Raw genomic sequence first — 14500 nt, 5'->3', positions numbered from 1 at the left:
GGTGACCAGGACAGAGATTTGGGCTTACTCTGGAGCATACTAGTGAGTGGACTGGTTACGGAGCTGTAGTGGTAGATGAATCTTCTGTAGAAGTTCACGAATCCCAGGAAGCATTGAAGTTCCTTGACGGTGGTTAGAACTGGCCAGTTTCGGATGGCATCGACCTTCCCCTTGTCCAACTGGATACCACCGTCATCGATGACATAGCCAAGGAACGGCACTGAGGACTGATGGAAGGAGCACTTCTCGGCTTTGAGGAACAGATGAAACTCTCTCAGACGTTTCAGGACCTCCGCAACGTGGTGGCGATGTTCGGCCATGCTCCAGGAGTAGATTAGTATGTCATCAATGTAGACGAGGACGAACCTGTGCAGATACTCCTGGAGTACCTCGTGCATGAAGTCCTGAAATACGGAGGGGGCGTTTACCAGTCCATACGGCATGACAAGATATTCATAGTGCCCAGTAGGGGTCACAAAGGCGGTCTTCCACTCATCCCCCTCACGTATCCGGATGAGGCTGTACGCGCTGCGGAGGTCTAACTTGGTGAAGACGGTGGCTCCGCAGAGATGTTCCAAAGCCGCTGGGACGAGGGGAAGTGGGTAACGAAACTTAACAGTGCTTTTGTTTAGTGCCCGGTAATCGATGCAGAGCCTCAAACCTCCGTCCTTTTTGGCCACAAAGAAGAAGCTGGAAGCAGCAGGGGACATGGAAGGGCGGATGTAACCTTGCTGTAAAGCCTCTTCAATGTACTCCTTTTCTTCTTTCAGACGAATCCAATCGGAGTTATATTCAAAATTGTCTTTGATCTTCCAAGCTGTTTAATGGCATTCAGCATGTGTTGCAGTGCATTAGTCCAAAATAAGTGAAATAAAGCGCATCCATTCATAATAAAAAAGGGTCTCACACGGCTCCGGGGGTGAACAAAGGCCTCCTGTATAGAATCGATGCATTTTTGTAAGAAAAATATCCATATTCAAAACATAATAATCACTTTTAATCTAGCTTGCGCCAACAGTTGTACACGGAACCAGCTCCAGGAGGATGAAGTGTGTGTGTGATAGTTTTGTCTTCAAGGTTAAAAATGGTCAAAATGTAACTTTAATGTCACATAGAAGAGAAAAAGAATCCATTAGAAAATGGCTTAACACCATTTCAGTTTTTTGCTCTTTCTCTTCATTTAGTTTGTGTACTAATCTAGATTTTGACTTTTTATGGTATATGGCAAATAAAAGAAATGTGAATGCATGATTGTGTCTATCTTTCAGACGAATCCAATCGGAGTTATATTAAAAATTGTCTTTGATCTTCCAAGCTGTTTAATGGCATTCAGCATGTGTTGCAGTGTATTAGTCCAAAATAAGTTAAATAAAGCGCATCCATTCATAATAAAAAAGGGTCTCACACGGCTCCGGGGGTGAACAAAGGCCTCCTGTATAGAATCGATGCATTTTTGTAAGAAAAATATCCATATTCAAAACATAATAATCACTTTTAATCTAGCTTGCGCCAACAGTTGTACACGGAACCAGCTCCAGGAGGATGATGTGTGTGTGTGATAGTTTTGTCTTCAAGGTTAAAAATGGTCAAAATGTAACTTTAATGTCACATAGAAGAGAAAAAGAATCCATTAGAAAATGGCTTAACACCATTTCAGTTTTTTGCTCTTTCTGTTCATTTAGTTTGTGTACTAATCTAGATTTTGACTTTTTATGGTATATGGCAAATAAAAGAAATGTGAATGCATGATTGTGTCTCAGTACTCCATGTCTATCCCCAAACACAACCAAATCTAAATTTAGCTCTAGATGCCATCAGCTAAGCTGATGTCATCCACAGGAGTTTCGCTCTGTTAAACTCTATATAAATGTTTGTTCACAGTGCACATTGTCATTTCTTACACTTAATATATGACCATGGCTAAAGAATAGAACCTTATTGTCAGTAAGTATTACAGCAGGATTATGTAGCAATTTGTTACTGATTTCATGACCTTCAATTATGTAAACTGACATTATATATTTTTATGGCTAAATAAATATTTGAAGCTAATTGATAATGTATGCTAAATGTAAATATTGAGATTATATGTCACAATGCAATCTCTATATAATTTGGGGCATAACAGTTGCGTTCATAATGGTAAATGAAACTTACCAATTTGACCAAATTTCCAATTACTCACATTATTTGTATATGCACAAATGCAAGAATGGAATTATATAAACTGAAATTGTTTGGCTGCAGAAATATTTGAAGCTTATTGATAGTGTGTATTATAAATACTGATTATGTATTTCTCAAGGATTATTCATTATTTATGTCTCACATGTGTGTTTTTGTTATCTAATTTTCTCTCAGATGTGCACACAATGGCCAGTATGAATTCCAGTGCCAATGAGCAGATGCAACTGATCCAAGTTGACCCCGTCCGGAGGAACATTTCACTGGTGCTGACCCAGATCTTTGTGTGGCCCTTCATCTACCTCATCTTCCTCATGCTCTTAATATTCTCCAAGAAAGAGACTTTCAGAACAGAGACACGTTATATATTGTTTGGTCATTCTCTCCTGGTAGACCTAATGTTTCTTTTTCTGACAGATTTTGTGGTGCTCTTATCATACAACTTTGTTTTACTACCTTTGCACTTCTGTATCCCCATCTGCATGTTAATGGAAGCGGTCACAGCATGTGCACCACTGACTATTACAGCCATGTGTGTGGAGCGTTATGTGGCCATTTGCATGCCGCTAAGACATCAGATGATCTCCACTTCTAGAAGAGCCCTAATAGTGATTTTAATGATTTGGATCCTGAGCTCCATAAACCCCTTTGTTGATATGTTTATCCTCATTAGCACTGCCTCTCGTGAATACTTGTCTCAACTGACACACTGCCACTATGAGATTATGATTCCCGAAAAGATTCGTCACTTTGCTAGGGGTATTTTGTATATTGTGGGGCTTGTGTTTATCTTGATAATTGAAATCTTTTGTTATGTAATGATATACCTTGCTGCACGTGCAGCGTCTGGTGACAATAAGAAGTCAGCATCAAAAGGGCAGCGCACTATTTCTCTTCATATCCTTCAGCTGTTTTTGTGTACAGCTGAGGTCATGTGTCCTTACATTGAGGCTGTAGTTATGCAGTATGATATTCAAACATACCTGACTGTCCGATTTATACATTTCCTTGCATTTAGTATCACTTCTAGAGCAGTAAGTCCTCTGGTCTATGGATTTAGAGATGAGAAATTCTATGCAGCTATTGTTTATTATATCAGATGCAAAAACAACACCATCTCATCTGACACAATTAAACAATCATGACTATCTTTTAGTAAAGTTTTTAACAATAGTTCAGTCAAACTACATGGTTGTTAATGTTTTAAGATTGCCCATGTGATTTTAACAGGCCTACATTTATATACAAATGTATAAGCTATTTGATTAAAACAACACATATTCTTAACACATAACAGTTTTGATGAAGTAAATGCATTAAGAGTGGTTATCAAGTACTCCATAATATTTAATGTAAAAAAAGACCATCCAGAGTTTGAGACTGGCCAGTAAGATTTTTGCAAGGTGCCTCTCACATTCAGTATATTGTTTAATAGCGACCTCTGTTGGCCGGATTATGCATCATTAGTGGAAAAGAGACGCCTTTGTTTACATTACTTGCTTTATATTCAATCACATGATTGTTAAACAACATTTCTTCGATCATAAGAATTATCTCATGCATTACATTACATTCTGAGCCCCTGTATTTAGTTTATATGATTAACCTTGGATTTAAATATTATCAATGTATTTAATGAAATTCAATTATTTCTGTATAAATAAAATAAAGGAAAGCACTTAGCACACATAGCAAACATGTTAAATGGTCTTTTGCAGCCTTCAGGTGCACATCAGTAACATGTCAATCTAACATAGCCCAAAAAAAATTAAATATGTACTAATAAACAATTATTCAGATTTACATGTTGGATTTTTAATTCCTCAATTGTTTTGTCTTCCAAATGTTTTTCATGTGTAACTTCTATAAAGTTACTCTCACTCTCCGTCTAAAGGTTCACTCTCCGTTTAAGGCCTTTTAGGAAAATAATAATATCAGTGATTACAAGGATCACAGCCTATAGAAATAAATGAATTGAATTGAAATAAAAGTACATATGATCATACGCCATCATTTAAATACAGTACATGAACAGCATTGTGTTTTAGCAACATTATCAAATCAATACAGTTTATGTAATGTAATTCATTTCCTTTTTAGGATAAACACACATTACTCACAAAATAGTGTACACACTGTTTCATTGGCATGTTCACAGCAACCTTCAGGTTAGATTATAACATTACAAAGAAACTGACCCTGTATCTGAATCAGAGTGCAATTCAAACACGTATTGCAGTATGTATAAACAAATGCTAAATGAAGATAAAGTTGAAACTATTAGCAATTATTTGAAAATAAACCACCTACAACATCATGCAAATTAAAGTTGCGAAAATGCCAACATGTTTGCTACGGGTCTATAATGTTATGTGGCCTTGCACGCCACTGTGACATGATGCAATCATGACTTCCAAACAGCCTTTGTTGTGATTTCTGTGTATACTTGTGATTTGGACCCTGAGCTCTATAAAGTCCTTGTTTACCTGTACATTCTTATACTACTGCCTAGGATAAGTACTTTCTAAACTCGCCTGAGAGGTTTCATAACTTCAGGGTCTTCTTTTTTATGTGTACTTTTTCCTATATGAATACTCTTTAAAATGGTTTTAAATGTGTTTTGGAAGCAAATGGTTTAATGGAATAGGTTTTGTGCACTATTAAACATTTACCAAACAGATAACTTGAACTGTCAATATGCTACAAATATATATACAGTATATATATATATATATATATATATATATATATATATAGCAACAATACTGGCCAAAGGAAAATATTCCGAAATGTTCAGTGTCTGAAGAACAGAATATTTCCGTGCATATCCCTCAGTTTGTCCTCTATGTAATGAAGCATAAATGAAATAAAAATAACAAGTAATATAAATAATAAAATAAATTAAAACTTTGATTTGATGTATTAAATGGATCAAAAGTGACAGCAAGGGCATTTATATATTTCTGTTCATCAAAAAACAGCATCACCGTTACCACAAAAATATTAAGCAGCACTGTTTTCAATATTTATAATAATAAGAAAGGTTTTGTGAGCACCAAATCCTTATTTACTGTATTTTTATCAAATAAATGCAGCCTTGGTGAGACTACTTTCCTACCTTTGCTTCTAAATTTTTGAACAGGAGTGTATGTGTTTATTTTATTTTAGATTTTTGTTTATTTTATTTCGGTTTCCTTTGCTGCAAAAGTTTCCTTATAGCCCTTGAGGCATGACAACAAGAGCAGTACAAATAGTTCTGAATAATTGTCACTCAGCATGCTGATAATGAAGACTTGAGAAAGTATTTAGACCAATTCACTTTGACACATCAAAGCTGAAAGATAAGTTATTAGTTGAGGTCGACTGAATTGGTCTATCTTAGGCTTTCTTTGGGTATCAGATTACTGTATGCAACTCAATGTAAACACACAGTAGGCTCCTTATATTGCCTTGATAGATACATTTTTGTCCACTAAGTCTTTTTCTTATCATGTGGACTTGTTTTTCTGCCACACCCCTTTAATACGTACATGCCATGCTCATCAATTTCTGTGCCTGTTATGTTCTTAATACATGTTTTGTGATAGCTGGAGGTGTGTGTCACCATGTGCTCATTCACTAAGAGCTCAATAGTGTTTACCATAGCCTGTGTGCTGACTTAGTGTGTAAATGTGCGTCAAACTAATCTTTCCTTGAACTTAAACCGCTAAAATCAAGATTAAAGGTCTGAATAAACGGATCAATAGACTGCATGGAGGGCAGAGTCCTATAGCAGTATATAAATACCGGTGGGCAGTGCTGTCAACTTAAAACATTGAAGAGCTGCTTAAAGACAAATACAGGCTAAAGGGATAAACCTAAGTATTTTTATTAGTAGTAGTAAAAGACTGTAAGGCAATATGCAGGCTTTTAGTAACTGTGGTTTGTGTGCTAGTGGGAGTCTTCTTAAAGGCCGGACCGACTTTCTGGTCGCCAGGAGAAACGTGGCAGTCCTGCGACTGAGTGCTGCATGCGTTCAGCCTCTCAAGTAAGATTGCGTTCATATTTTGCAAAAAGACGTGGTAGAAGTGGGTGTTAGGAAGTTATTTTCAACTAAGCTCTATGCTCATTCTAATTTATTGTCTTATATTACAGGGACAAGGCTAACGTGTTGTGCAGAAACCCCGTTCATCAGCGTCGCCTGCGCCTGCCGGAGGTTGGCCGATCCAATAGAGTTGCGTTCAGTCTCGGCAGCAGCCTCTGTGCGGTTCCTTTCACACAGGTATCCTAATGCATAAACGTTTAAATGTTACATATAAACTATAGACAGTGAACAAATGAGAGAACGTGCATTTCTGATTCGTCGATTCAGTTACTGTCGCATTTTTGCAAATTGATATATATATATATATTTTTAGTGAATGCTGCTTTAATGCAGTCAGCCACATTAAAGCCACAAAATAACAAATCAGAAATATTTCTTGCAAACTACAGAGACGGGCTAACCCCATACTAATTGGTTTTGTACACTCTAAAAAAAATGCTGGGTTGTTTCAACCCAACTTTGGGTCAAATATGGACTAACCCAACTTTTGGGTTAGAAATGTAATGTAAAAATGTAACCCAATGGTTGGGTTTGTCCAGGGGTGTCCAAACTCGGTCCTGGAGGGCCGGTGTCCAGAAGTGTTTAGCTCCAACCCCAATTAAACACACCTGAACCAGATAATCAAGCTCTCACTAGGCATACTAGAAACTTAAAGGCGGATGTGTTGAGTCAAGCTGAAGCTAGACTCTGCAGGACACCGGCCCTCCAGGACCGAATTTGGGCACCCCTGGGTTAGTCCATATTTGACCCAAAGTTGGGTTGAAACAACCCAGCATTTTTAAGAGTGTATGTCTACATGGTATCTTTTCTAGAATACTACTTTTTACAAGAAAACTTTTAGTACATTATGAAATTAGGGTTATAAGAGTTCTGTTAATTCACCACCCGCTCCGATTCATTTTTTATAAATGTTGTTGATTCACTAAAAAGAATCGGCTCATTAGAGTCATTCATTTGAGAAACACACTACACTTGTCGCGCTGTATGTTTATTATTCACGGAAAGGAGTCGAACCATGTAGAACAACATGATCATGTTTTGCACCCTGGTGACACGTGTGTAATAAAATGCATCCCTTTTTTTCTTCAGCAGGTTGGAAATCTTTCACATGAATCCCTGATTCGTCGGGCCTCATGTCTAGTCACAGACAGTGCCAACACTTACCTCTCTCAGACCACACTGGCTCTTGTGGATGCTCGTACTCAATATGCCAAGGTAAGACTTGTAAACACTGCATCTTAAACCTATGGTTCACTTAGTAAAGTTAGCTTCGCAATTAGTAGATCACTTGATTGCTGACAATGGTGTTATGTTTCTAATACAATATATATATATTGAATATAAATAAATGAAGTAATTTTACCGTATTTATTTTTCTTAGGCTCTACATACACTCATTGCCCTTCAGAAGCGATACATAACCTCAATAGGAAAACTGACCCCTGCTGAAGAGGACAGCATTTGGCAGGTGATCATTGGCCAGCGAGTGGAGGTAAATGCTGTTCCATTAAATGTTTATTTACTTTTTTGTAGAACAGGGTCTGCTTTAGTTTATCTAAGTGTTGTTTACATTTTGCAACAGTATAGATCTTAAGGCAGATCTTGTGGATATCACGGTGGCCTAGTTCTATTTAATTCAAGAGAACACTTGATTTCAAAGCATTCACTGGGCTTTTTGCTTTTTTCAGGTTAGTGATAGATTGGAAGAATCCAAACGTTTTGAGTCAAACTGGATGAATGCCATCAACATCTGCGAGTTGTCAGCAGAAGCAGCCTACAATTCAGGTATGTTTATAAGTTAATAATTAGATTTGATCTACTATTCAGACTAAAAAAAATAATTTATTATACATATGACTTTGGTCTGGTCTGTGAATTGATTCAACCTTAATATTTTACAGGAGCAGAGCATGCATGCACAGCAACAAAGACTAATCTGCAGGTGGCACAGTGCAAGGTGGAAGAGCTTAGAAAGATCTCAAAAGAAGCAGAGAAAAAACTGGCCGAAACGAAAGCAGAAGAAATCCAGAGAATGGCTGAGTATGTCTCCAGCATTGATATTAATGATCTGGAAGATATTCCAGAGGCCTACCTTCGTGAAGACTAGAAAAACTACATGTGTTCGTGACATTGGTATTCTGTAGCCTGCAGTGAATCACTCAATGAGTATGACTGAATCAAGAATGCACCTTGATATGAATTTGCAATCAGTATTGGTTATGGAATAACCAATGAAGGCCTCACTGAATTGATATGGTTGATGTTCATAACGATAAAGCAGATAAAAGTCTCAAAAAAACAAAAGAAACGGTATTAAGTGATTAATGCAGCTTGTAAGATGCATATAGAGGTGAAGCCTGCAAAGAAATTGCTTTGGAAGTATTTGTATATATGTATATATTTTCATATTGTTGGTTTATTTTTTAGTGCAATTACATGCGTGTTAATGCAACAATGAAATCATATCACATGTTGTGATATTCCAGTCTATACAAAGTTGCAATCAGTGCGTTTTATATTTGTAGAGATCAGCTGTTATTTATTATCCTAATAAATGGAAATTTTATTTAGAACAGTTTTTGCAAAATGTGTGAATTCCAATCAATTATTTACTTGAACTGAGTTATGGTGCTTATAAGTTTTACAATGAATTGATATATATATTTCAAATATTTTGTGGAACAGTGTTATTGCATTGTCCAATGCGTTATAAAACTTCTCATTCACACGCAAACTAATTCAATTACATGATCACTATTATAATTACTATAATTAATTAACTTAAAGTTTAAGATGCTTTTATTTAGTCAGTTTTATGTATAAGTTCAAAGTTTTGACCAACAGAGGGCAATGTCATGCTTTTTATGGAAAAAGGAAAAAAGTTTGGCTGCTTGAATGTAGAAATACAACGTAATAATATTTTAGTGAGTCTAATTACAGTATAGAAGTCTGTTATTAACTGTAAACAGATAATAGTAAATGGTTACCCAAAATAGATTTATGTGATCGTTTACTCAACATGTTGTTCTAAACCTCTGACTTAGCTATTTCTTCTGCTAAACACTAAAGTAGATGGTATGCAGCATGGCACCATACACTTTTATTGCAAAACTTTTTCAATACAATTATATTTAATATTGTTTTCCGTACAACTGTCATTCCGAACAATATCTACTTTTGTGTTCTACAGATGATGACAGAATTGTCAGGTGATAAGAGAGCTGAAAGTTTTTTCTTTTTGACACTCAATGTCACAAAATATATTTGATACATGTTCTTTAACTTGAATTTTCACTCATTTTCAGCAATATACAGCACAGTGTTGCATATTACTTTCCTACGGACATCGAAATTCTGTTCATTAAGGATTGATCTGGCCAGTATTTATACTGAGAATCCTCTAAGTCAAGGGTTTTTCTGTTTACAGACCCAGGGTCCCCCACTTAGATTATCAGTCAGCTCAGGGGCCCCCAGTATAAAACTCTTGCTAGAATTCCACTGTAACATTTTATAATAAATTAAGCGTTAGCGTTAGTTCTGGCAGGTCACGTGAGTCAAGCTTGCATCAGCTGATTCTCAGCTGATCACATCTACCTATAGGAATACCACACCTATCGCGGCATTCCTATATAAGCTGTATTCAGTATTATTCAGCAGCTTTTCAGCTTGCTCCGGAGCAAATTCCCCTCCTCCATCCCCAGCTCCACCTTTCGCCAGTCAGGACTTGGCTTTCTGATATTCCTTGCTAATCAGACTCCTTTATCTTGAATAAAGTGTTACACTTAAATATCATTAAGTACATTAATGATATCTGCCTTGTTCTATTCTGTTAACCCTAAGGGGGTTATTATTGCTGCTCTCCCTGCTCATTCATGACAGGCTGCATGGATGGGCAGGGAGGTTTTTGCCCAGAACAGAACTATACCGCCAAACCAAACTTTATGCTAAGTATCTATCATTTTGACGATAGTGGTCCTGACAGAACTACAATTAAGAACAAACTATCATGCTACATTGTATAATGATCAGCAGATCTTTATTACAAAGTTTAAAAAATAAAAATGTTAAAATTGCCTAATAGTTAGAAATGTCTTAGAATTTGATATGTTTCCACTTCAAACTCCACCTCCACGAAAATATTTGTCTGTCTGTGCATCATCAAGATCCAGAAGTCTTTGCATTTTAGTGAGAGAAGAGTTACATTCAGAAGAGGGCCAATAAAAATGATTGATTGGTGTAAATGGCACCACTCAGCTGGGGATTTAGCACTCTTGAAACACATAAATAAAACACAAGGATCATGGAAAGCGTGCCCAGCATGGCTCACTCTTTAATCTGAGTGAACCGGGCGACATCTCCCAGCACCCCATTGAGCCAAGCCATTCAATACATCTACTTTTATAATGTTACAAGGTAGCATTTTAGCAAATGTATGCTATTCCAGCACGAGCAAATGAAGTTAAAGAATCTGTAATAGTAGCGCTGACAACACAGATGCACAGCCTATATTAGACGATTGAACATATATCGATTAAAGGAGCTTCAAAAACCCCCTAAAGACATCCCGGGACACTCTTTCGCTTCTTGACCTTGTGCAGCCTTGTTTTCTCCATTTATTTTGCTGCTGCTATCATAATTTCATCAATCGTTTGTGTCCGAAAGAAAGTAAATGCTAACTGCATTGCACTGCTCCCATTGCTCCGCATTGTTGACGGGTTTATTTTTAGTCGGAAACTGCTGCTGGACTGAAGGTACCGCCCACGCGCGGTTCGGCTGCTGTGGATCAGACACCGAGTTGGTTCAACGAGTAGGAACTCACTACTGCAGTCTGAAACCATGGCAGAGGAAGTAAGACACATCTTTGGGAATAGAACGTTTTTCCATGGACTTCTACCTCTCGTGGGGCTTCTGTTGAGCGCCTGCACTGGTGGGTACTTCAGCTTTTCCAGGATGATAACGTGTCATCTTGAATTGGATTTACCTTAAAGTTAACATGCGAGTTTGCGGTGAAGTTTACCTAGCGAGCTGGGATGTCTGCGGTATGAGTAAATGCTCCGTTAGCTGTTAAACTTAAAATTAACTGTTATTTAACTAACAATAATAAGCTCTTTATCTAATTTTAGAAATATATATTTTTTAAATCTAAAGCTGCCCAAGACAGCAGAGCGCGTGTCAGCCTATATTATCATTAATACTTTAATTGGCATTTATTTTCTTTTAATATACTTATGTAGGTAACATAGCCTATACTTAAATGTCAATTAATTATTTTTGTGAGTTTGATGTATGATCAGGTTTTTTTTTCATCACATTAGACTTTTAGTTAATAGCAATATGACTTTTTATTACTTTAAAGATGCATTCAGTCTTATTTGGCTTTTTTTTGTGCTTATATTTTATATATAAGTGTAACTGTCATATTCATTTCTAAATAAAATGTCCGAACTAAATAAACAAACAGCCTAGTGAAGTGGCAGCAAACAAACAAACATAATGCATCCAGTCCAATAGGTGTCAGTATAAAGTTTAAAACCATTGGTAGCTTATTATTGAGAAATAAATATTAACAAAAACTTACTAGGTGCATCCCAATGTGTGTACTGTATTTATGCAGTGTTCTATACCATCTACTACGTGTGAGTAGTTCACTCTGAAAATTCCAAAAAGAAAAGCCAAAAATAATTGACCCAAATGATGCAAAATAATTAACCAAAATAAAAAAAATTTAAATGTTGTACACTTATTGCACTCTACAGTCATTAGACTTTTATTTTGGATGAGAAAATGACATTCTAAAATGCATGCATTTGACAGAAGGGTACATCCCAGCTAACAAGAGAACATTCTCTCAACTTGCACTGATCTTTTAAAAATATATATATGTTAAATGTAAGGACAAAACATTCTTAAAGTAATGTTTGTGGGAGCATTCATATAACTTTATTAATATTTGGTATACATTCTCATAACATTGAGAGAAAACGTTCTGAGATCAACATTCTCTGAATGTCCTTATGATGTTACTTGATGAATGTTCTCATAATGATGATAGAAAACGTTTTGAGAGCAACATTCTTGGAACGTACTTATGATGTTATTTGTACGTGTTAAACGTTCTAAATAATGTTTTTTGTAACCTTTAAACAAAGCTCTAATCATGAAAAGTAAGTGGAGAATTCAACGTTTTAGGAACATTTCCTACAATGTTTTTAAAACATAAATATGTTACCTTTGTTATAATGCATATAGTGTATAGTATTTATTTTGGGATTTAACTTCTATGTTCAGTGAAGATTCAGATGTCCAATGTCTCGTGTAAGAAACACTAACTGATGAACCAGAATGGAATTGTTGTAAAAAGTGTTTGTGTAAATGTATCTGGTGTAGAACAAATGAAAGGGTGGGTGTGTTTAAGCAAGGGGGTTGAGGGATTACTTTAGTGCCTGAGAGGAAAAGGACTGAAGCCACAGAGTCTGAAAGTATTGACCTGTTATTGGGCACTCTGCCAGTGGCACCTTCCACTTTTGTTGCCTTAAATATTAGGTTAAAATAGGAGAAACTCTCTGCCTGCCCTTTAGAAAAACACTGCTAGAGGAAGTGGTATGTTAAACAGAATGACTATAATCATATAGTTTGTAGCCCAATGGGAAGGGTGGAAAAATGGATGCAGCAAGCAACTCTAAGCATAAATAAAGCATTTGCAAAATGGCAGGGTTAGGTCACAGGTCATAGTAGTTCACTTGGACAGACTAGCTGCTAATTGGATTTCTGCTGGTCAGACAGGAGAAATGCTGACTTAAGTAATGAGAAACATAAAGGGATGTAGAATTAACAGTTACCAGAGTATATGCAGGGCTCGCAAAATCGCTAGCCCGACGTCCTGGGGCTATTGTGTTTTCCAGTCGGGCTACCAAAATGTACCACTCTGCCCGACGGGCTACCTTAAATACAGATCTTCCGTGGGTACTTAAAAACTCATAAAGTGAGTTGTATCAAACTTAACCATAAAAAGTTTTAAATACGTTTGGGGACGTTACAGTTGGGGATGGAAAGACAAGAGTCGCGATACGGCTGGATTAAAGGGGTCATATGATGTTGCTAAAAATAACATTATTTTGTGTATTTGGTGTAATGAAATGTGTTTATGTGGTTTAAGGTTAAAAAAACACACTATTTTCCACATACTGTACATTATTGTTTCTCCTCTATGCCCGCCTTTCTGAAACGCGTAGATTTTTACAAAGCTCATCGGTCTGAAAAGCGAGGTGTGCTCTGATTGGCCAGCTATCCAGTGCGTTGTGATTGGCCGAATACCTCAAGCGTGTGACGGAAATATACTGATTTCTAGTCGTGTCCTCTTTTGGAAGGCTAAACAAAGTAGTTTCGTTTTCACAATGAAACACACAGCCCCTTCATGACATGGCGGCAGCAACATCTTCTTTCAACCTTCTTTCTTTGCGCTAACATTTGGGCGGCGTTATGAAAATCTTCCCACATCGTGACGTAGACATGTGGGGGCGTGTTAGAACGAGCCGTTTTAGGAGGGCGTGGCTGACTCTTAACTTTTATAAAGAATATCTCTTTGGATTTGAGACTTTAGTCTTTGCAACTTTACAGACCTTCTTTATGCACCAAGAGCTTGTAACACTTCAAAGAGAAAGGAAAAATTGAAATCGCATCATATGACCCCTTTAAACTTCAAAAGGTAATGATGTCATTGAATAAATATGAGCACTGCACGTTTCAAGTCAAAACGCCGCGTGGATGTCTTTATTTGAACGTATCTGAAGGGAACCGACTGCCCTCAGAAACGTGTCGTTGGTATTTTAATTTAATTTGACCTATAATTCCAAATCAGAATCAGAATGAGCTTTATTGCCAGGTATGTTTACACATACGAGGAATTTGTTTTCGTGACAGAAGCTTCCACAGTGTAACAGAATGACAGTAACAGAACAAAAAACACAGATAATAAAAATAAAAATAGAACAAGTAAATAAGGAATAAAAATATATAAATTGACAATTGTGTGTGCAGGTATATTACAATAGACAGGTTTAAAAAAAATAATAATAATTTTATGTACAGGTACTGTATATTATGTGCAAATTTGAGGTGTAGGCTGAGTATGAGTGTTAGATAAATAAGTGTATGAGTGAATAAATAGTGTGTGTTCCACGGTTATTGTCAAGTGTTCATGAGATGGATGGCCTGAGGGAAGAAACTGTTCCT

General features: G+C 36.7%; 3 protein-coding genes across 4 annotated transcripts in view; all 3 read left to right on the top strand.

Moving 5' to 3' along the window:
• The first annotated feature begins 2372 nt into the window (after positions 1-2372).
• On the top strand, positions 2373-3329 carry LOC107582655 (adenosine receptor A1-like). The gene has a single exon (XM_016268566.1). The coding sequence runs from the start codon at positions 2373-2375 to the stop codon at positions 3327-3329; it is 957 nt and encodes a 318-aa protein (XP_016124052.1).
• A 2651-nt stretch (positions 3330-5980) lies between these two features.
• LOC107582616 (diablo homolog, mitochondrial-like) lies at positions 5981-8841 on the top strand. 2 transcript variants are annotated; one of them, XM_016268532.1, is made up of 6 exons: positions 5981-6211; positions 6319-6445; positions 7361-7483; positions 7650-7760; positions 7957-8053; positions 8170-8841. In XM_016268532.1, exons 1-6 carry the CDS (start codon positions 6084-6086, stop codon positions 8373-8375), a joined length of 792 nt encoding a protein of 263 aa, XP_016124018.1. In that variant the 5' UTR covers positions 5981-6083; the 3' UTR covers positions 8376-8841. The 2 variants fall into 2 exon arrangements, with proteins under 2 accessions (XP_016124018.1, XP_016124017.1); XM_016268531.1 differs by having other exon boundaries at positions 7358-7483.
• Positions 8842-11099: 2258 nt separating this feature from the next.
• Positions 11100-14500, top strand: part of nectin3a (nectin cell adhesion molecule 3a) — a 36352-nt gene continuing 32951 nt past the window's right edge. The window contains exon 1 of the mRNA XM_016268565.1: positions 11100-11195. Within this exon, the coding sequence (XP_016124051.1) occupies positions 11105-11195 (91 nt within the window). The 5' untranslated portion in view covers positions 11100-11104. The remainder of the gene's footprint in view (positions 11196-14500) is intronic.

The sequence above is a fragment of the Sinocyclocheilus grahami genome, unplaced genomic scaffold (genome assembly GCF_001515645.1).
Source record: "Sinocyclocheilus grahami isolate Dianchi unplaced genomic scaffold, SAMN03320097.WGS_v1.1 scaffold46.1, whole genome shotgun sequence".
NCBI classification, from domain to species: domain Eukaryota; kingdom Metazoa; phylum Chordata; class Actinopteri; order Cypriniformes; family Cyprinidae; genus Sinocyclocheilus; species Sinocyclocheilus grahami.
Note: the sequence above shows the minus strand (reverse complement) of the source record. Positions and strands in the feature narration are given on the sequence as shown.